This window comes from Pocillopora verrucosa, chromosome 8 (genome assembly GCF_036669915.1).
Source record: "Pocillopora verrucosa isolate sample1 chromosome 8, ASM3666991v2, whole genome shotgun sequence".
NCBI lineage: Eukaryota > Metazoa > Cnidaria > Anthozoa > Scleractinia > Pocilloporidae > Pocillopora > Pocillopora verrucosa.
The window spans coordinates 17,895,897-17,919,402 of record NC_089319.1 but is presented as its reverse complement, the minus strand read 5'-3'; the positions used below and the strand labels follow the sequence as shown (position 1 = coordinate 17,919,402).

Sequence of the window (23,506 nt, the reverse complement as noted above, 5' to 3'; positions counted from 1 at the left end):
AGAAAATACAGGGCACGAAGCATGCAAACCATTCACCCATAATAGTTCCATAATTTCGAGTATTGTCAGTCGCCTTGTTTAAGAGCCGTATTTTCAGGCTGTTTGGCTCCGCAAAAAAAGGCCTGCCCAGCTCAAATAATCTTTGCAAGTCAGAACTCAATCACATGGATTGTGGTCAAAGGTAAAAGGTCAAAAGTATAGTAACCCATAGATCGACTGCGCAAATATATTTTGTTTTCCTGGAAAATGTTCTTAGTTCGACCGCAAGTGAGATTTCCTTGTCTATAACCCCATACTTTATTATGAATACAGTTCTTTGATAGAAGAGACAATGGCGAAAACAACATACTATCTTTTTGAAAATGCTTTGTTTTAGATTTTTAGGAGGTTATAGAAATCTTTCCTCACTTCAGACAATAATTATTATTGGACTATCGATTCCATGCTAGTCAAAATACATTGCTACAATATTTGTTGAATATTGCAGAGGTTCTCGAAAACGTAATTCAGCTTCCGGTTTCATGTCGATGACCACAAAGCTCCAAAAACTAGATTTGACTCAGAATGAAAACATTCCTCAGGTGAATGAGTACGTTGATCTTAAGTCATCGCTAAATTCTGATCACTGTTTCAAAAGAAGAACCAACACACAGTTGAGTAAAAAATTTCACCTGTGGCCCGTACGTACGGTACGTTTACTAGTGGTGATCGTTAAGTGTAGACGTTAAATTCAGTGATCTGGAGGTGGAGCGAAATTCCCATAATTTTTAACGCTTTACCACTATTATCATTTTAATTTTGTCGAATTAAATAATGTTGGTTTGTATTATATTGCAGTCGTCCGATATCCCAGGGACTCACCTTGTTGATGTGGACTATAAGCTGCAGAGTGAAGACAGGATCGAACTGAAGAATTTGTAAAAGAAGACCGAAGGAAACGAAACTTATTTTTTGGAGAAAGAGTATTGAAATCAATGTTAAGGTAACAACTGTAAGCAAAACCTACAAACTAAGTTGCCCGCTGAAAAATTTTGGTCACTAATTGCTTTGAAACCAGTCTAGTAATTATTCGAAAACACAAAACAGAGCTATCAAAGTTGACTAAATTTTTTTGTTTTATTGAAAGGTCGGTTAAGAACGCTTGCGAAGGAAGCTCAAAAGCCGATAGAAATAATTTGGCGAGGTAAACACAATGAAGCAATCTCTTTTCCAAATCTAAGAAAGCTAAGCAGTTAGGAGGGCCGATTCACGAGTTCTCAATGCCACTGTCAAACTTAGGTAAATTCTTGTTCGGGCAAATTTTATTCTGCTTCAGCTCTGAATATTCCAAGATATAAGTGTTTTAAATGCCATTTAGACCTCGTACAGTTATATTCTTGAGTTGGACTTCAAATTTTATGATATGGTCTCGTGTAGACTTTGTTAATTATTAACAAAGACTTGTATTAACTGAAGAAAAGTACAAACAAATAAAAATTTCATTTCCATCATATTATTTCTTCCTTTTTCTTTATTGTCTCGTATTAAGTATATAAATAATAAAAAAAATGTTGCACTTTTAAAAGGGCCTGGTAACTAGTCAAAATATAAGCTATCTCTTTTACTTTTTTTTGCGTATGGAGGGTTGCCGAGAGGAAAAAAAATCTGCGAATTTGAACAGCATCTAGCATTAAAACAAAAAATGTACTCGACTTTTGATGGGAGAAAATCGTTAGCATGGAGCAAGTTTTTCCCGCCAAAAGACTTAGTATACTTTCTGTTCAAAACTAGACACAATTCAAAAGCACAGCCTTTTTTTTTTCGTACACAATTTTCCCGCCAAAAGACTTAAAAAATATTTACGAAAAATTTGTTTAGCTTCTCTATAATTCTGCTGATGGGAAGATTTTCCTACCAAAAGACATCATTTTTATGAACTTTTGTTTTAATTGCGGTTGGCCTTTTAAAAGCGCAGAATTTCCTCGCAAACACCGTTCGTCTCTCCGCTATTTCTTCCCTAATCAGGTGGAGCGTGACTTAAAATAAGCTTTATTTCAGTAAACAGAATTCTTGCGTCCACAAGTATTATCTTTTCTTGAATTTTCTTGAATCTTCTTGCTTCCTATGATGTTGAAATCTTTCAAATCTAAAGATATAAAAAATGATTCAGTAACAGTACCTTTTGTATACTCTGAACTAAGCTAATCACTAAGCCATCTATTGAAGAGATTTTCTCCTTGCGTTGTTCCCCCAGATGGTAAGCCATAACCATTATGCTAGATTGATTTTCGAGTTTCATACGGTGACGACCAAATCTCAAATTTTAAGGAATCTTTAACACATTTGGGAGAGCTGAATACAAGGTGTACAAATGTTAACAATTTCCAAAATATTTTCCCTGGCCTGAAAAATATATCTGCGCGTCTTCAAGGTGGGTTAGACTCGACGAATGCAAACACCATTTGCAGCTTAAGAGACTATTCTCATTCTTTACATAATTGTTAAATATTTCATTTTTTCTTTTAATTAAGAGGAGGGTAATTTTCTAACAGTAAAATGACTGGGACAAAACTAAACGACCCTGTTTTCCGTATACAAACAATTAAATGACATTGATAAATGTTTGAAAGGTTTTCATAAATACTTTTAAAAGGAGCCAATCGTTATGAAGCGACAGAATATCTAAGGCAAGAAGGTGTAAACTGCAACTGTATACATACAACTGTTGTTCAAACCATAATTGAGCAAATACTTCATTTCTTTTTTCAATTCAGACCAAAACTTTCTAACGAATTCTTCTTGAGAACTTTTAACTCTTCTTTCACGTTTCATTCCCACTGATCAATCTCCCGATTAGGAGAGAATTCGGCAAGATTTTCGCAAAGCCTCATACTTCATTATGTTTATAAAGTAAAGAGGAGTTCCTATGTCCGATGTAGGTTAGAATTTTACTATTTTGTCGATAGTCAGTTAAAATTATCGATCCTCGTCGTTTGTCAGTAAATCTCAGTTTGTGATTAAAAAGCAGGTAAGTAAGATTTATGACAGAAAGTTCTGTAATTAACTGAAACTTGAATTTAAAGTGGCTGCTTCCTTAGCTAGGATGCTCTTCTTTCTGAATACATATATCGGTAATGTCGGACGTTGGTTAGTATTTGCTTGTCGTTAATCGGTATTTTTTTTTTTGCGTTTTGTCGGTAGTCAGTTCTATTTCTTGCCCTTTGCCGTTAATTGCTTAACCCATTCAGACCTTCAATGGAGCAGGATAAAGAGAAGACAATGGCAACAAAATGAATTACCTTTGAGACGGGTACTACACTTTTGTTTTAGGATACTTTAGTATGGGGTTATACGGAAATCTCACCGGCGAGAATCCTTTTTAAATTGAGAGTGAAAACTTAAATTGACTGCGACAAACATTAAGAACGATAAGTGTTCACCGTCTCTCATCTCTCATAACACTTGGAAAAGGAAAAATAAAAATAAACTGACCTGTACTGACTGTATCTGTTTCCATGGACTTCATTTTGCTTCTGATCCATTGTTATCCTTCTTGTTAGATGATTAATTACCTTAAAAGTGACAAAGAAACTATTTCAATGGCGATGATCAAGCAGTAAAAATCATAACAGAGTCGACTTGGCGTTTCACCACACAGCAATTATTTAGTGTTCTGCGTAGTGGCGGGCTAGCTCTGTAAAAAAAATCGAAAATTTATGAGAATTTGTTTAAGGGAAGGGGCATGATTCAAATCTATCTTTCATGAAGATAGTCATTCCTTAAAGTTTTTATTTTGCTTCTATGACATTAAAGATGAATGTATCAGAGTAGCCTGCGTACAACTGGGTAATTTCTTATTATCAACTGATCTGAGTTGATACCGTAAATTGGCCACCGTGAAGAGTTTCGAAGACGACGTTTCGAGCGTTAGGCTTCGTCAGAGCGATCGTTAATCGCTCTGACGAAGGGCCGACGCTTCTCGCAGTGGTGTTAAATGGTACGAAACTGTTTTTTTTTTTGTAGTTTTTAAGACGGTCACTGAACTCCAAAATATTCAGTACCGGAAATATTGCCTACTTTTACTCACATCTTAAATGTCAAGGCGTTTTGTTCGTTTTTGCCTCATTTGAGAAGTTATCGAATATCAATTAAATTTCCAAGGTTATTCAAATAACCGTTTAGCAATAGGCTTCAAACTAGATATTAAAAATATGCGTATTCTTGCAGGATTATGCAGACGCATACATGTCATTCAATTATGAAACCGCAAACGTTTCTGAGTGTCCGGTTATTTCAATGATGTTTGTAATGTATGGAACGAAGAGCTGAAGCTCTCTAATATCACAAACTTGTAAGTAACTTACAATGAAAATCAGAAGAACATAGTTAAATAACTTACATGCGTTCAAAGAAGACTAAACTTCTGTCCTAGCTTGGTTTGAACCGTTGACTTGTCGTCGCTGGTTGCGAACTGTGGGCGAGGACCGTTATACACCAAAGATCGACATGTAAGACATCATCCATTTTAACCTCTACCGTCAGATGTTCCAACTGTCTTCGATATTTAAGACGAAGAGTTTTCCGACTGAAATCTGTAATTTAGAGCTTTAAACCAGGCAGGAAAGCGCAATTTTGACTTCCATGTGCAAAGATCCTGATATACGTAAGTTGAATACTTAATGATGCAAGCTTATTTGCAATTCAATTCAAACTTTCTGCGTGCCTCACAATCAGTATTATAAAAATGACACCGTGAGGAGTGGGACTCAATGTTTGATTTCTGGTGGAGATATTTCTGTGCCATTGATCTAAAATACTTGTACATAAGGAGTTGTCGAAATGTTCTACACCTATTAACAGATCCCGATAAAGCGTGGGAAATACATAACAAGTAGGACACAAAACAAACAGCGCGCGAGGAACTACTCGTGACTAACAGAAGACAAAGCAGACAGCGCGTGCGATACCAACGTAACAAATGAAGCCCAGAAATATCACTGCACGAGAAACTTTACGTAACAAACAGCTCACAAAAAAAAAAAAAAACAAAAATTACATATAACAGATAGAATACAGAAGACTTTACGCGAGATACGAACGTAAAAAATAGAGCTCAGAGGAAAACGCACCAACAGTGCGCGATATACTACACGTAATAAACAGATCATAACACAAACAGTGCGCGGAACACTTCATGCAACAACAACAACAAAAAAAAAACAGTGCACAAGATACTACACATAACAAACAGATTACCGAACAAACAGTGCGCGAGGTACTAAACGTAAAAACAAATCACAGAACAATCAATGCACGAGATACTAGACGTAAAGAACAAATCACAGAACATAGTGTGCGCTAGATACTACACTTAAAAATAGACTATAGAGCAAACAGTGCGCGAGATATTAGACGCAAAAAACAAATAACAGAACAGTGCGCGAGATACTAGACGTAAAGAACAAATCACAGAAAATAAAGCGCGCGAGATGCTACTCATAAAAATTAGATTACAGGACAAGCAGTGCGCGAGATATTACACGCAACAAGTAGAAAAGAGAACAAGCTGTGCAAACAAATATATCACAGGTCAAACAGTGCGCAAGGTACTTCACCTAATGAACAGATCACAAAACAATCAGTGCGTTAGATACTACACGTAACAGAGAGGTCTGAGAACAAACAGTCCACGAGATGCTGTACGTAACAAATAGATCACAGAACAGTGCGCGAGATACTACACGTAACAGATCACAGAACAATCAGTGCATTAGATGCACGTAACAAACACATCTGAGAACAGTCCACGAGATACTGCACGTAACAAACGGATCACAGAACAAACAGTGCGCGAGATACTACACGTAACAAACAGATCACAGAACAATCAGTGCATTAGGTACTACACGTAACAAACAAATCTGAGAACAAACAATCCACGAGATACTGCACGTAACAAACAGATCAAAGAACAAACAGTGCGGTAGATACTACACGTAACAAACAGATCACATAACAAGCAGTGTGCGAGATTCTTAACGTAAAAAACAGATCACATACAGTGCGCGAGATACAACACAACAAACAGATCACAGAACATACAGTGCGCGAGATAATACACGTAACAAATAGAACACAGAACAAACAGTGCGCGAGATATTTACACGAGACAAACACATCGAAATCCACGATAACGTACTGCTTTATAGGTAATTGTGCGAAAATATAAATGAGATACACGGATGCTACGAACATGAAAGGAGAACAAAGCAGTGAGATGCACTGGGAGCACCTTCAATCGCAAGGGAATTAAGTCAAACGCACTCGAACTTACTAAAAAACGCTAGTGGAACACAGTTCAACATACTTAAGCTCCTTGAAAAGCAAGAAAAACAATGAAATGTATTAATGCGTACTTGAATTCACGGATAAGCAATGCATAAGACACTGGATCGCGCATCGTGTTGGGCGCAGAAACACTTGCGCAGGGAAACGCAACGTGGGTACGCAATAAACGAGGGTGCTGTGAAACTGAATGACCACAAAGTACAAGAAGAATTGACATACCCTTAATTATATTCTGCCTGTTGTTAATTTAAAGTGTTGACGAACAGTTCATAAAATTATCCGATTCCAGAGGGAAACAATGCAGGTAATATTTCAGCTGCATTTTTGCTTAGGATTAATTTCACGTCAGAGGAACTATCAGATTTAAAATCCAAATAAAAGAGAGATGAAGCTTTCGAAGTCTCTTAGAGTTCACAATTGCACTGCTAAAATCAAAGTGCAATTATACTTATTCGTCTTGAAGTATTTCTATTATCAATCACTCAGTCCCATCCTCCGAATTTTGCAGAAGCGCTTCTTCAAAGTTTGGAAAGTTTTCTTGTACCAGATGGTTGAAGATTTTGCTCAATTCTTCACCTGAGTCGTACACGTACGTGCCCGGCTATGGAAGGAAAAGAAAACACTGTAGAATCTTTCACAGAGGTTCAATGCAGGGGTTTCCCTAAAAGCAAGTTAACGGCAGTCTACCGCTGACTGTAGGACCTCTCACCGCCGTCTGTTGGGCCTGCAAGCAGGCTCTCGTTTTGGGTTTACGCCTTGCGGCGCAGCCGCCTATTACACCATCGGCGGCCACTTACGGAAACATTTATTGACACAATTGTTTCATGCAAATTATCTTTTTGGATAGTAAAAAATAAGATTAAATTTTCAAGTGGCATTTTTTGTGGAGGCTGTTTTATTTATCTTTAAAAAAGAAGAGAGCAAAATCCCTGCCATACAGCAAATGGTTTGAGCCAAGAGTGACAGTGAAGTGCTATCGGGTAGTTCTACAAAGCATTGCTATTGGTCCCTATTGGTGATAGCGAGTGACGTTTAGTCGACCTGAGCGACAAAGTATCACTTGAAGTGTCACAATACTCCTTTCAGGACCACCCTCACACAAGCGATTGGCAATACACTCTAGGTAATGAAAAACAGCAAGGGCGGATAATGCGATATAATAGACAAACCGCAAAGCAATAAAGCAACCTTTGCTATCCACCAGGGCCCAGTTGTATAAAGGGCGGATAACACTATCTGACAGATAAATTGCTCTCCAGCGAATAAATGATAACAAAATGCTCTGCGCTGTTCACCGGACAGCGATTTATCCAGTGGAAAGCGTTATCCGACATTCGAACCACCGGGGCCAGATAGAGATCTATCAAGTGTATAGCGTAACCCACTGTTCGAACAACCAGGTAAAATCATAAAAATCCTGGGAATATGAGGGGGGAGGAGTATTAGACTGGTCGATTTGGACAGTAAATAATTTTGTATTTTACAAAAGGGGTTTATGTGTGTGGTCAAATCAAACCGAGCCTATAACAAACAAGTTTGTCGTATCCACAGGGGACAATTGCTTAGAGATAATTTTTCCACATCAGCTGTCTAGTTGCCTCCCCTATTAACCTGCCTTATCGAAAAAAAAAACCGATTCTGTACCTTATTGAACGTTTTACAGTTGTTCAACATCAAACGTATGTCCTTCAGGAAGTCCACGACGGATGTATATTGAAGAGAATGCAATTTTTCTTTTACAACAGACAGGTCCATAGGCTTCTTGATGACTTTATAGTAATCAGGTGACTAAAAACAAAATACATTTACATTTACATTCACATGTATTGGATCGGTAAAATCGTTAAGATATCACACTAACCGTAAGATATCACACCAATACTTTGAAATAAAGATGAAAAAATTAGTAAGAGGAATGGACGCCTCCTGGCAGTTGAAAGATTTACTTAAGATTTGCTTACCTGTTTTTTATCCACAGGTCGAACAAATGGAATACTTTCATCATGGGCCCATATTTCTTTTAGAATTATGTCACACTTCTGCAAGAACGGAAAAGTTGCATTAATATGGCAACTTTTAAAACTGAATTGATAAGGAAACACAAACTCTCCCACTTAGCCCTGAATTTGAAGATGCAACCAGTGCTTCTGGAATCACTACATAATATACTTGAGAGCAAGAAATGAGACAAATGAGTGATTCTCCAAGATTGATTTCAGACATGATCAAACCGCAACACCTCATCCACTTCCAATACATAAATTTAATTGGTTTCAGTTTTCACAGAAGGGCTAACTTTGGAAATTTGAAGAGAAAATTTTTAACTTCAAGAGGCTCCAACAAAGGCAATGTTGTGAAAAGGGCCCATTATGCCATCTTCTGGATAAACCACTGTTCAGTGGATAAGTGTTCAAAAAACAAACAGGACTAACAACCAATAGAGACTTATTCATTGGATAGCGTTATATACCCTTGGAACAACTGTGGCCAGGTGAATTAAGGGGGGCAGACCAGGGCCAGGTTGCCTGAAGCTGGGTTAAGATAACCCAAAGTTTGTGTGAAATCGGATTTTAGATTTGAAAGATTTGGCAGAAAATTCAGCATAAATTTTTTTGGGCTACAACTTGATATTGAATGCTCTAAAAAGAATAGACCACAAAATCATTCCAAAAGGGCTTTTAAACAAAGGAATAAATCAACCCAGATTAAAATTTAACCTTAGGTTAGTGCGAATCAGCCTTCAAACAACTGAGCCCAGGAGAATAGAAAGTACAAAGTTTACAAGAGACTTTAAAAGCAATGAAATTTAAGTGCATCAGCATTGTTTTCATCTTTCACGCATGCCTTATGTGATGAATATGATGCTAAGATAGGGCCATAGGATGTATTTCGAAAGCTAGAAGCCAAATTTCTAGAAAATGAAATAACAGAAGAATGATAAATCCCTTGTTTGATAGTTTAACATATCATACAAGAAGAAATTGTGCTCGGTGCCTGTATCTAATTCCTCATCCCTATGGGGCTGGGGAAAATAACCGCAGAATATCAGCATGTTTTATTTCTTAAACCATCAAATAAGTGTATTTATCAAATAACATCACCATAAACTCTTTGCTCAATGCTCCTCCTCTTTTTCTTCTTGGTGATGCCACATAAGTTTTGCTATTTGGAGAGGCAACAGAGCTGTGCTGTGGTGATCTTTTCAATAAGACCCTCAATTCGTTCAGCTTGGATAGCTTTAAAGGTGACGGTGATTGCATGGTTCTGCCTGCTGTTCCTGTCACAGCTTTCACTGGGGTTCTTGATAAGGGTGACTTTTCATGTTCTTCAGGGAAATTACTTGTTGCATCAATCTTCCTGGTTTTCTTAGGTGTAGTTTCCTGGAGAGGACTTCCAGACACATCAGAAGAGTGCCTCTTTACACCTGATACACCTTTTGCAAATGAAAAAATACATTTGGCCAAAATTCAATTTGACACTTTGAAAAGCATTCTAAAAAGCTGTTTTGAAACCATCTGTATAACATTTTGTTATACAAGAAACCAGACATAATGCCAACAGAAAAATATAACAATCTTTCAATAATTTCAAATATTTTTCAGAATCTGATGACCACCAAGCAGGAGTCAGATTTGTCAATCACAATAGTATGACTACAGATGGAATTGGATGACACAAGGTCCTTTTACCAATTAACCATAACTGCTACAAATAAAAACACATTTAGGACAAACATCTACTGCAGAGACAATGTCTAAAGTAAAAAATTCTTCAGTTTTAGAAATTCTCAATTTTTTTCCTAGGATAACTGGTTGTTGCTACGGTTATTGTGATCAATTCTGTGATTGGTAGATTTAGTTGAGTGGACTTAATATGATTGGCTGCTTCAACTGTCCAAGTACACTGTCTGATTACAACTGTACCAAATGATTAGTGAAAAATAAAGCAGCTAATACACCAATCATGTTTGAGGAGATTGTAATGGTTATGATTAATGGTATAAAAAGTTGCCCACATGCTGGTTTTAAAGGTATGGTGTTTGGGTTAAGGGAAGGGGACATGATAATGTCTTTGTACAGCAATACCACACTACTCTCTACACAATAAAGGAAACCTTTTAATGACATCCTTGAGATTGGTGACTTGTCACACACTCCTATGAAGTCAATTGCCCCATCAATTTCCTCGGCTTGTTTAGAAGTAGGTTCTTTGCAAGATTTCTGAGGTGAGTCTGGCATGCATCTCTTTGTATCAACATCTACTGCACAATAAAGTACAATGGTATTCATAATTCTATTTTCATATTAAAATTCTGTAGTGAGATCAGCTGGAATGGGCTAAGAGTTTTTCTAGCCACCACACCAACTTCCTTAAGCTGACAAACCCACATTCCTCTACATCATTGTGAGTTGTTTGTCATTTCTATGTGAATTACATTGTCTTAGATGCAAAGAGCACATTTTTGATAAAGTGTTTAAAGTAATCAGGGATTGCCTTGGTTTTGATTTACTTCGCTCTGTGATTGGTCCAGAAAACTTACACTGCTTTTTGAACCAATCAGATGAAAAACGGGAACCAATCACAAGCTTTAGGCAGTTGGTTTGTTTTAAATGTAAGTTTTTATTGGCATTTTCCTCTCTTCTGATTGGGTGTTGTGATCACTTTTTGGGTTTTGTTTTTATGATACTTAATTGAAAAGCAACCTTAAGATCATACATATTGACAGGCAACTGTCAATCAGGTTCAGTGGATACCATAGGTTGACTTGTTGTCTGAGTGTTCGTTGCTATAACAGTCGACATGTTGACTAAGAGTTGGCTGACATATTGACCAATATTGGTCGCCTCTCAACTGACACACGTCAGACAATACTTGCTTAACAAGGGCCAATACTTTACCAATACAGCTGAGGACACTACCAACACTTGGTAGGCTTTTATTACTTTGTTCTATCTTCTCCTCAACCAATAACTTATTTCTTCTAGCTATCTATAAAAAGGCTTTCGATGGCTGTCATCCATTCTTAACTTTTTATGCCAACTGGCAACTGTGATTCATATTGGTTAAGTGGTATAACAATACCTGTATGATAATCCTGTATAGAGCTGCAACTGCACTGAGAATTTGCATCATTTGAGTTCTCCTGCTGTCCATTCCCTAATTTTATGTCTACAAGAAAAAGAGATATTCACAAGTTAAGGATGACTAAGTATATAATGGCTCTCTAATGACATAGTTTCCTAGGGCTTGGGATTGTAATTGATACAAGTGCCAATGTGACCTACATTTTCTCACTGGTGGCTTAAAGTTCTGGTCTTTATTCACCACCCTGGTGACTAAATTTTTTGTATGTTTTAAATTAAGACTTAAATTTAAAACATATTCTGCATATGTGATCCATATCACTGTTCCTCTTTTTTAAGATGGGAACATAATCTCAAGTAGTCACTTCATATATCATTCAGGATTGAAAAATACCTACCGTAATTTCCGGTCGATTACCCGCGGGTAATCTGTTGATTTTGCATTAAATCCGCGCCACTGCGGGTAATAGGGAGGTGCGGGTTATGTGACAATTTTAAATTCTTCTGGAAGTTGAATTGAAAAAATTTCTCACCTACCTGCGTTTCCACCTCTCAAATGAATTTTATTGTATCAAAAGTGCCACAAAGCGGCACGAAAACATGATGCCAACTCGAGTTTATTTCACGCATAATTAGTTGCGTGACAAACAAATTTTTATCGGCACGCGTGAAAACAAAACCTTGATGGTGACAAAAAATAATCCAAGGATATCCGGCGCATCAGTAACAAATTTCCAGTTTTCACTAGCTTGAGCTAAAGAGAATTTTCCCGTTTTAAGGGACTTGTTAGGCCCAGTAGAACAGGAGATATCGATTTTTTTGAGAAATTGCCGACAGTAATTTTAAATCCCAAATGCATCACCAGAATGTTGAAAATAATAGGTGCGAAACTTAACTAATTTCGCGCTGAAAAAGTATTTAATATTGACACAGAATTGTGCACATGTCTGAATCGAAAGACTGAAATGTATCGCCTTAATGTCACGTTTTCGCCACCGAAAAAGTTGAATAACAACGTGCGGGTTATCCACCGGTGCGGGTAATCCGTTGACTTTTTTTTTCGCCGTATGCAATAATCGGCAGGTGCGGGTAATCGGCCGTGCGGGTAATCGACCGGAAATTACGGTAGTACTTGTGGTACTAACAGGTACATACAGACGTGGCTTTCAAATTGGTGACTATTTTCCTCATTTTAGTGGCTAGGAGCCAAAAGTTGACGAATGATTTTTTTTAGGTTTTGTGCCCTGTTTCCACTTACCTTTAGGCAGAGAAGAATACTGTGCACTCATAACCCCAGCTTGTCTAAGCTGTTTTACTATGTCTTGTCCGAAATAAATTGCAATTTTAAGGCTTTTCATCTGGCATTCATTGGCTGTTAAAGCACACAGTTCTTTGAGACGCATGAAGACTGCTGGAAATTCTACCACAAGGCTTCTAGGATCTTTATTCAAAAGCAATTTTCCTATCAACAAAATTGTCATGAACTTGTCATCAAAAAGTTTCCCTCTTGTCTCTCACCTAAGTCTTATAGAGAAGTGTTCAAGTGAAAGGTTGATACTTTAACTGATAGGTGTTTACTAGCATCACAGAGAGAGGGAAAAATTTTTCACTTCTGATTAACTGATACATTCAGGAATTATTTTTTTCATAGTGAAAGATGATGTTTTCAGGTGATGAGGCAGGCATACTTGAGGAAAAAAGAACTATCTATTTATGTTAAAATGTAAAGATGGTACAATCACTTGATCCTGATTGACTAAGAAAGTGTCACTTGCAATGTACTGGGTTCAAGCACAAAAGCCTTTAAAAAAAAAAAATCAGAACACAATGATACTGTGCAAGACAGAGCCACTGATTATCTAATTGTAGAATTCATTTTGGATGTTTTATATGTGAAAATGCCAATCATTTTGGGAAAACATACATTTTTAGCACCCCTATTCAGAACTGAGTGGACATTGAGTGCATTGGTATCATCTGTTATATTAGTTTATGCCAGTACATTCTACCGACTGAAAATTATCATGATTCCTTCAGAAGACACCACTGGAGTTGAAGGAAATTACACTACTTTATGCTCAAAATTTTATACATGGTACCTTCCTCAGAGAGAGCCCTGAGATTTCTTAATGTGTTTCTTGCTTGTACTATTCCTTCACCACTTTCCAGGAACTCATCAAAATACTTTTTCGTATCTTGCATGAGTTGGGCTTCCCTCTCATCCAGTATCTGCCGCAACTTGGCAAAACAGCACTGAACATGGCTGATTGAAGCATTCATCCCACTGCGAGCTGAAGTTTCAACATTGGTGAGTTGACATGCTATTTTTCCAATTGATTCAGTAGCATCTTGTAATTTCTTTTCCATGAGAGATCTCAGTTTTGGTACAATTGTTTCTATGTGTTCAATAACATGGTTTGCACGTTCAGGTGAAAGCACGCTCTCCTTTTTGCAAATGATGCACATTGGCTGAAGCAGGGTCAGGTTAAAATAATCAAGAGTGTGTTTGTGCTCACTGCAAATTGCTCTAAGTTCAGTTAATTTCCCATGCTGAGCTTTCCGTTCGCTTCCACAATGTTCTCTTTCATAGCAACAACTGCAAAACAAGGCAGCACATTCTGGACAATAAAACTCTGCAACATTCCCATCACAGTACTCGCGGCAGTGTGGTATCCCCGTGGCTTTTGAGCAGGACTGCATTCTGAAAAGAAAAAGGCGCATATGCTGTCATTTTTGTTATTTCTGTCCGCCATAACTGCTGACTTCAATCCCAAAAATCTGACTATTGTCTAGTGATCATCAAGTTATTCAAAAGCATAAAAAATTCGGTTGGATTCAAACTTATTCACATAGCGCAGAACTGAACAGGTATAGTAAAGCATTGCTTATCCTGTATTTTTCCCTCAAATCAAATTGTTACTATTAAGTGGACAAAGGTTTAAAACTTGACAACGAGCCTAAGACCTTTCTGAAAAACAATAATACTAATCAGATGGCCTTTCCAAAAGGTAAATGTTTTCAAATTAAACATAACGATCAAAGGATGCCTCGGAATTCATTACTTTAGCATAAGTGCCAACTGCAGACTTAAATGTATATTGAAGAATTCGAACTTGAAAAATTTAAGCTTGCACATTTTACATTATGGCCAAACGTCGGTGAAACGCGAGGAACCATGGTCGGAAGTGAAGAAAGCATAGACGAGCAAACAACGGAAATCAAGCCGGCGTCACCTACATTCATTTTAATACCCCAATTTAAAAAATTAGATATCTGGCTGTATCAACGCATGAAGTTGTTACAATTTGGTCGCCAACATTACTCTTACGGTTAAACCACAGAATAAGGATCAAGATTGACTAACTAGATCGTGTTTCCAATAGTAAAGCGAAATCGTAGCCAACACAAATGCCAGAGGAACCGCCATCTCGCATCGTGTGTAATTTCACCGCCAAAGCCTATTCCTAATCTCTCAGCTATTAAACCGGAAAAAGACGGTATATTATCCAGGCATCCCCTTGTACACACAATAACAGCAAAGAACTTACCTAGCAATTTTGGAAATCCTTCAAAACAAGAGTCTCACTGTTTGAACTGGAAGGACGTTGGGGTCACGAAACCTTCACATCACTCGACCCAGTCTTTTTGAGCAGGATTATGTCAGGCGTCTCCGTGGCGTTTGTACGGAAGATTCGAGCGTAAGACTTGAATCCAAGTTTGCAATACGATACTTATCAAAGGACCTTGTTGAAAAATAGTTCACCTATGCGAGCAGATGTCAAATGGACAGTGCAAAACGCAGGCTGGTATGGTTGCAAGAGCAAGTTTCAAAACGTAATTTGTACGTCCTAGTTTGCTTACAGTCTAATCTGGCTTGTGAGTAGTTAACATGTAATCCTTTTTAACCCTTTAACCCCCGAGAGTGACTAACATCTAATTTCTCCTCACAATATCACCCCTGAATCAAAACATAAAGGTACTGAGAGTAGAGGAAATGATCCCCAACTAAGGCAGCTCTTGATTGTGAAACAAATTCTCTTTGTTTGCACCCTTGGAAATGTATAAAGGACAGTTTGGAGAATATGCATACTAATGTTACGTTGTAGAGGGTTAAGGTGGCTACTGTGTGACCCCTACACCTTTGCATCTTAATTTGTGGTTTAAACTGCCAGTTGAAGGTAAAACAAAATACAGAGGGTTAAAATAATTTATTTGAACATAATTCCAGAACACCTGCCCTTGCCAGCTTGTTCAAGTAAGTTACATATTAAAAGAAGTACTCACTTTGAGTAGAAAAAGTTCTCAATAAACACTACCTAAAACAGTGTTAAATCCATTCTTTCTTACTGTACTGCTATTGATATCAATTGATGATCATTCATCTTGATGGCATTGAACACTTTTAAAAAAAGTAACAAAGCTGGCAATGAAAATGGAACTGAAGTGGAAGGTTGCACATCAAATAAAATAACAGTATCGAGACAGTGTATTAAATTGAAGAAAACTGAACAAATAGAACATTGTCTTTGATCCTCACTACACAATTGTCTTAGATGAGCACCATGGAATTTGTCATTTGTTGCTATCTTCACAAATATTAAGGTGATGACCTTGACTGCAAAATCCCTCTGTGGAAAACTCCTCTGACACCATAGTAGACTACAGCAACAGCATCTTATGGGGGAGGGGGGGGGGAAAGAGGGGGGGGCCAAAAAGCATGTCTATTTCCATAAATTGATTTCCAATAATACACTATTTACATTCTTATCTTTTGACCTTTTTACTTTTCGTGGGAGCTACTGTTTTGCTTGTTTCAGCAACTTTTCTTTTCTGTCAAAAAAAAGGAAGAGAGATATGGAAAAAATTTAAAACTAAATAGAGGAAATTGTCTGCAGATGAAAGGATTTATTTAAAACTGCTCAACTCCTGTTTACCAGTTAAATAACTGCAAATTACATTGAAGTGACAACATTCAAACTAATGTTAGTATTGAGAGTCTAATTTTTTTTGTCTAGCAAGCAAAATAATTTCACCATACATGTATGTATAGTAAAGAAAAAAAAGTTAAGCCAATAAATAACCGTCTTACCTGTGAATTTTTTATTTTCTTTTTGAAGGCTTCCACATCCACTTTGCTGTCATTTGCTACAATCACCATTTTAAAAATAACATTTTTTTTAGGCAAAATAGGCACATCAATGCTGACAGTTACCAGTACTTCTTTCCTCAGTGGAAGCTTATCACAGAGACTATTGCTAATAAGTGATGAGTAGTTAGGTTGTAAAAGCTACAAAAGAGAGAACAACAATTCAAGCAATGCAATAGTTTCTTTGCCAGTGAGAAAGTCTGAGTCTTTGAGTATGGCAAACTATGGAGAGGTCTGCAAAGGCACTGACACTAATTACGAGATGATTAGTGCCAGACCCTCGGAAGACCTCTCCTTGACCTGTCTCAAATCTTCCAGCAGTAGAAAAACACTTGTCCTGCAGTGCTAAGAGCTAGAAATTAGGGCTGTGCTTGAGTATATTTCTTTTTCTAGGTGGGCATGTACAGCCTGTGGATCTCACCTTTCTTCTTGTTTTCTTGTTTAGGTTTTTCCTCCACAGGTGGAATGAACGCCTGCTCCCGCTGAGCTTTTCGCTTTCCTTCTGCAGCCACTTGACGGTTCTGTTGGTCAAAATATGATGCGATAAGGATTGATTTTAAGCTCAAACTATCAACCACAAGTACAGTCAAAAAGATATACAGCAGCCACCTTTGAGAGAGAGAAGAAAACAGCCATTTCAGAGAAGTGGCCAACACAAGGATGTAGGATGTCGCAGGAAAGCTTTCTTGTTCAAAGTTTAAATATCTTTGTTATATGAACTACAATGTTTCACAAGGATTTCCAGTCAAGAGAATAGCTGTAACTGCACATTTGCAAATTGATGATAATTTAATAAGTGTGTTTGATTATGCCAATCAACTGCTGACATGTCACTCTCCTTTTGGGCCATTGTTTAACAATTGGTTCATACGTCAGCTGTGCGTTCATCAAGATATGAAGCACACAGGAAGTTTGGAGAGCACGAAATGCCTCGAGCAACTCTAGCTTCTTGAGTGCTCTCTAAACTTCCCAAGTGCTTCATATCTCAATGAATGCACAGCCGACGTATGAACCAATTGTTTTATAACATTTTCAACCCAATGGAAAATTTTTTTCTTGAGGAATATGTTTGCTGACGTCATGAGCATGCACAATAGGAATATGAAGCAGGCTCACACAATTGAATTTGATTAGACAAATTTACTAGCTATGTTATAAATCAGTTTGATGAATGAGTGGCCAAGCATTCACTATTATCAATCCAAGGTCATTTGTTGAATTTTCTTGTCTTGCCCATGATGATTATATAATACACAAAATAATACTTGGTTGCTTGTTGATAAAGAATTTCTCTTCTCATGTACAACTCCATACTTCACTCAGTCTCTGCACTCACATGTGAGAAATTCCATATCTATGTGCCTCCATGCATTATTCTCTGTTCAATGTTATGTAAAATACTCAGTGTAGTAAACAACTATGTAATCTGATCAAAACTCAGAGGTTCTTTACTTGGCGATCATTTTGTTTATTCTCATCACCTTAATGTTTGATTTAGCACTTATACTGTAAGGAGAAATAAGATATCAGTCACTCTTGGGAGTTAAAGGGTTAATTGCATGATGTTGAGAGGTTATTTTGGAAGTCAGGATACTCTTTGATAGCCCTTACTATTGTGGCTCTTGTGGAGAAACAAGAGTAAGTGGAGACTTGAACTATAACTATGTGATCCAGAATTGAGAGCAAAAGACTGAAGAATTGTACATGTAGGAACTATCATCATTCAAGTGTAATCTCTACCTTCTTTTCCTGTTGAGCTTTCAGTCTCCTTTCTTTTTCTTGTAGAAAGTATTCACCGCTGGCTAACTGTTTATCAATCTAAAAGAAGAAAACAAATCTTCAGAGTCAATATGTCAATTAGTGTGACAACCAGTGTGGAGTTGTTTGCTTTTCCTGTGTGCATGTCACATCAATGAGTCAAAAGTTGTCTTAATGTTCTGCAAAAAGTGCACTTTGAAAAATAATGTCCCTCTAAAAACACCAAAACTAATCATTGGCATGCTTCTAAAGCAAAGCAGCCTACATGTACAAGTTCCCAAAACTTGTCTCAATCTTTGCAGCGTAAAGGAACTAGGACTGTTGCCACTCATAAGAGATAGGATGTTACCAGTCCTTTGGAGGTCACACTCTAGTATTTTGTTAGGCTTCTCTAGCAGTTCAAAAGTACCCATTAACACTCCTGAGTCAAGAAGGCACTGTGAGAATATAGTTCATGCCCAAAATGTTGCAGCCATGTCTCAAACACAGAACTCTCAATGCCCACTCTAGTGCTAACCATTATGTCTCTGTAGTGTCTCCCACATTCTACGTTTCCAACCAAATCCAAATTCTTTAGTCTCAGGTCTCAAATCATAACTAAAAGAAAGGGAGGGGAGGGGAGGGAGGGTAGGGTCCCTGATATGGAAAAGTAATTCTCCATAATAAAAGAAATTTCATGCTCTTAAATTTCAATAAAAAGCACACACCTGATACTTCCCTATGCATAAAAAAAGTTATGCATAGGGAAGCAATGTCTTGGTAAGTATGATTTGAACTAAAGTTATTTGTGTTACCTTGCTCTCTGTTTGAGGAGGAGGGAATGGAGTATATTCCTTCTTTTTGAACTTGGCTTTCTTCACCTTCTTCGTGGTGGTCTGTCTAAACTTGGGTAAAAATCTGTCCCAAGATTCATTTTTCAACTCTGGATCTTTAGCTAGCTCTCTTTTGATCATCAGTGTCTACAAGTGAGAAAAGAGCCAGGTACATCACTATGAAAAAACTGTTCATTAAAATTTCATTTATGGGCTCCCTGAGATCTTGGGAAGTCCTGTATTCTAAATTATCAATCCTCAGTAATGTAAAAATGTACCATCTATTGCCATTACAAAATTGAAACCATTTTCGACAAATTTGCACAAACCTTGATGTTATAAATCGGATGAATGTTTTTCATTGTATCTTCCACCACTTTACGCACCTAATGAAAAAAGAAAAATCAGCACTTCACAATTTTGGTATAAATTTCAAGAAGCGGGTTGCCCTGTGATAGTTGATGCTTATCCGAGCTTCTGATGGAGGCATGCGGCAACAAGACATATTGAGACCTTTCTTGGATGGGATACAAGTCTAGTGCTGTTTACTTAAACCCTCACACCTTTATATCATTATACATAATCTCCATACTGTTCTCCCCACATTTCCTAATGTGTTGACAAGGAGAATTTGTTCAACAATCAAGAGCCTCTTTAGTTGGTGATCATCTTCTTTATTCTCCTTACCATAATGTGTGATTTAAGGTTGACGTTGAAGGTAAAAATTAGCTGCCAGGGGTAAAAGGGTTTGTAAACCCCTACATCTCTTAATTCAGGGCCTTCAAGTAAATATTAAACCAACACCATCTCTTTGAAACCTTCAGCGTATAAACAGAATAAGGATCAAGATCGTCCAGGCTGAAATCAAACATTATACTGCAAAGGGTGATTAACAAGTAACTTCTTCCAATGACATCCATACAGTATCCAGCAAACTGGTGATGAGAATACCCAAACTTAACAGGAAGAAGTTGTTTCTTAATATAACACTAAATTCTCCTAATTAATTGATAAAGAAATGTGCAGTAGCTAGAGGAGAGAAGTAACAATCATATCTTGGAAGTTCAAGGGTTAAACAGAATTTGATGATCTAGCCTATGTTTGTACCCAGTTAAATTTTTCGAAACAAAAAACAAACAGGACTTTGAAAAAGACTCCACCCTTGTACACAAAATCAAAAATTTCAAAACTTCAAAACTGAGACATAAAATCAGGTACAGTCATAAAAACAAGGAAGATTCTCTCACCTGTTTAAGTCCTTTGTATGGACCAAGGGATGCCACAGTATTGCCTTGTACCATGATATAACATTGCGTGAGTAATTCAAGAGCCTTCAAAAGACAAATATATTTCAAATGTAAGTCCTTTGAATTAAGACTAAAATTAAAATAATAACTCATTTCAATTGGTAAATAATGTGATTAAAGTAATACAAAAAGACGGAGGCAATTGTGGTTAACCAATAGAAACAATGAAGTCACAGATGGAGAGGATTGAAATGAATTACAACAGACAAAATAAATGCAGTGCTTTTCGAGATTCACTACCCAGATTGGTTTGTAACATAAAATCTGTCAAACAAACCATCTCACTGACCTTTAGTGTTGCCCCATTTGGACCAAGAAGCCTCTGTCTTCTCTTTACAAACCTTTCTCTGTTACGAACTAAGGATCCTATCTTTATAATGTCACATGCAACATCATCTTCTAAAACACGCTGAGCCTGAAGAAATGAAAAAAAAAGGGGTGGGATTTTCATTTCAAAAGCTCTTAGGCTATCCTATAAAGGTTAATAGTCACAAGGAATATTTGATTAACAATCAAGAGCTTCTTTAGTTGGTGATCATTTCCTTTATTCTTGTGACCCTAATGTTTGATGCAGGGGTGATATTGTAAGGAGAAATTAGATGCCAATCACTCTTAGTGGTTGAAGGGTTGATATCAATAATTAGTTTTTACCACGCGGTAAACGTTAGTGCCCCAACTGGGATCACAAACCTGCTCAAATGGAACACTTCTTGCCATAAGTTTGATCATATCTCTGGCCTTGATGATGATATAAGGATCCCACGTCTTCCGTGTTGTACTTACTGTCATGCTTCCTTCAATAACATCAAGCTGACACTTTAACCCCTGAAAGTATTTTTAAAAAAATCTTGAAAAAATAAACAACTAGATGAAAATCAATGCCTGCATATCCATGGAGTGGTTCTTGGTCCACAGATTTAAAATCAAATCTGAATTTGACTTGAGCATTGGTTTCTGTTAACCCTTTACACCCTAACATCAGCATGCATATTCTCCATACTGTTCTCTATACATTTCCTGAGGTGCTGACAAGGAGAATTTGTTTAATAATCTAAAGCTTCTTAAGTCAATGATCATTTTCTTCATTCTCATGACCTTAGTGTGTGATTCAGGGGGTGATATTGTAAGAGGAAAAAAGATTCTAGTAACTCTTACAGGCCAAAGGCTTAAGGGAAGGCAGCCACTGAGACTTGTACACAACTCTGAAAACTAACTACAAAATCAACCCACTTGTGATGCTAAGGTAAGGAATCAAACTTGAGCCTTTGCATTAGCAGGAAATTGCTCACACTTCTCAGCCAGCCTGTCTCTCACCAGACATTCCTCAACACTCCAGTAACAGTATAGGCATTCATTTAAAATGTTTTTCTAAATTTTTCCATGATCTGTCACCAGCACATGTGTTCCATCTAGCCATGATAATTATTTTTAATAAAACAACAGTGGACTCCATAAGAGCCTGTTCACATTTCTAACAATTTCTTTTGTACCAAAGGTTCATTATTCACACGTGAGTGTCTTGAGCGTATGAATAAACTTACAGATTCTTTCAACTTCTTTTCCACCAAAGGCCAGAATTCCCGCAGGTATTTTTCTCTATATTTTGGAAACAAAGTTGCAAACGAACTCTCCTCTATCATGCCATGAGGATTGTCTTCATTTGAGAATGGCTCGATTTTCCAATGGTCAATTCCCTCGTGATCCCAGGCTAAGAAAACATGGAACGAAAAGATCAACAAACGTGTATGCATCAAGTAAATCAAATCTATCAAATATATCTGAGGATCAATGACAACACAAAGACTATTCACGCTTCAAATTAAACACTAAACGATCACATTCTTAAAGTTTACAGGACGTATAATAAAATGAAAGTTGATTTGGGTTGAACCCTACACGAGACATTTTCTGTCTCAAGTTTATCTAAGTTTAATTTGAGCATGAATGTTTTTAAAGTTGTGATACACGTGCATGTATAAAACTTTAGACTTACGCTTGTCTTTCCTGTAGTTTCTTTTCTTGCTGCCACCTTTCAAAAATATTAGGATATATCAATGTTTTCAAAAGAAATTATATTAAAATGCACACTAAACCGGAGCAAGATTTAAACTTTTACCTGGTTGTTCTGTTCCAGCTGGCTTGCCATCGCCGTCCGCCATGATGGATTGCTGGCCTAACCTAGTTCCCAGACCTTCTCTTATTTCTTTGGCCATCAAACCCATGCTTCTCGGATGGTTAGGGTACTAGGGTTAGGGTTAGTTTGGGGAGTTTTTTTTAGGGGAGTTTGGCTTGGAAATCAGTATCCATGAAAGAAGTAGAGACAGCATACCTTACAACTCAAATACTTTTAGTGAGCCCGCATTTCGCTTAAATTTTCTTTTTGTACTTTGGAGGCTATCTTTGATGGAAGGGGGAAGAGGGAGGAGGGGTGGGGAGTTAGACCTGAGGTTCCAGACGGAGTCGCGAGGGGGTTGGGATTATTTGAGAGGGGGGTTACTAGAGAGAGGTTTAACAAAGAGGGAGCTTTTGGAGAGACGTTGGAATTTTCCTCAGACTTAACACTTAATCTTCTCGCCTGAAACAATAACCAACTGGTTAAACTTTGGACTAACAAATCAAGGGTGCCTAATTAAATGCTCGTATTTGTTTCCTGTATGTGGTCAGGAGCTGCTCCTGGTGTGGCACATAAAAAAATAATAATAAAAAAAGAGAGAGAGAGAGAGAGAGAGAGGAAAAAAAAAACAGATTTATTTGTTACGGTCGTTTGGAGACCCGGTGAAGGACGAGCTGGATATGAAGTCTTGAAAATTTCTCAGACCTAATTTGGGGAATAAATCAGTACCAGAATATCGGACAGTAAAACCATAGCTTCAAAAAGTTGCTCATTTTTCAGTATTCTAGAATATGCCATTTGCTTGTCTGTGGTTAATCAAAATGGCCGCTCGTTAACAGGACAAGAGAAAAGCGGCCATCTTTGACGTTTGACTATGGCAGACTTGACAAGAGCACCAGGAATGTCAAAATTATCTCACGAGGGGGAGGGGCCAAGGGTTCCCAGGGCACCCTCCCCGT

The 23,506-nt window shown here is 37.4% G+C and overlaps 2 protein-coding genes and 1 long non-coding RNA gene across 6 annotated transcripts; all 3 read right to left on the bottom strand.

The window, feature by feature from the left end:
- Positions 1-1,512: 1,512 nt before the first annotated feature.
- On the bottom strand, positions 1,513-4,651 carry LOC131795514 (uncharacterized). Its single transcript, XR_009341046.2, has 3 exons — positions 4,379-4,651; positions 3,472-3,551; positions 1,513-2,125 (listed from the first exon to the last, which is right to left on the bottom strand). It is a non-coding gene; the product is annotated as an uncharacterized lncRNA (long non-coding RNA).
- A 1,903-nt stretch (positions 4,652-6,554) lies between these two features.
- On the bottom strand, positions 6,555-15,426 carry LOC131795495 (uncharacterized). 4 transcript variants are annotated; one of them, XM_066171434.1, is made up of 9 exons: positions 14,776-15,426; positions 13,511-14,112; positions 12,670-12,873; positions 11,410-11,496; positions 10,442-10,588; positions 9,429-9,760; positions 8,289-8,366; positions 7,972-8,115; positions 6,555-6,928 (listed from the first exon to the last, which is right to left on the bottom strand). In XM_066171434.1, exons 2-9 carry the CDS (start codon positions 14,109-14,111, stop codon positions 6,806-6,808), a joined length of 1,716 nt encoding a protein of 571 aa, XP_066027531.1. In that variant the 5' UTR covers position 14,112; positions 14,776-15,426; the 3' UTR covers positions 6,555-6,805. The 4 variants fall into 4 exon arrangements, with proteins under 4 accessions (XP_066027531.1, XP_058969065.2, XP_058969064.2 ...); XM_059113082.2 differs by having other exon boundaries at positions 14,960-15,096; XM_059113081.2 differs by lacking the exon at positions 14,776-15,426 and having other exon boundaries at positions 10,442-10,585; positions 13,511-14,277.
- A 679-nt stretch (positions 15,427-16,105) lies between these two features.
- On the bottom strand, positions 16,106-22,599 carry LOC131795475 (KRR1 small subunit processome component homolog). Its single transcript, XM_059113057.2, has 12 exons — positions 22,551-22,599; positions 22,428-22,463; positions 21,976-22,142; positions 21,125-21,259; positions 20,724-20,849; positions 20,375-20,458; positions 19,457-19,513; positions 19,110-19,274; positions 18,298-18,375; positions 16,979-17,078; positions 16,501-16,556; positions 16,106-16,241 (listed from the first exon to the last, which is right to left on the bottom strand). Exons 1-12 carry the CDS (start codon positions 22,591-22,593, stop codon positions 16,176-16,178), a joined length of 1,113 nt encoding a protein of 370 aa, XP_058969040.1. The 5' UTR covers positions 22,594-22,599; the 3' UTR covers positions 16,106-16,175.
- Positions 22,600-23,506: the final 907 nt, after the last annotated feature.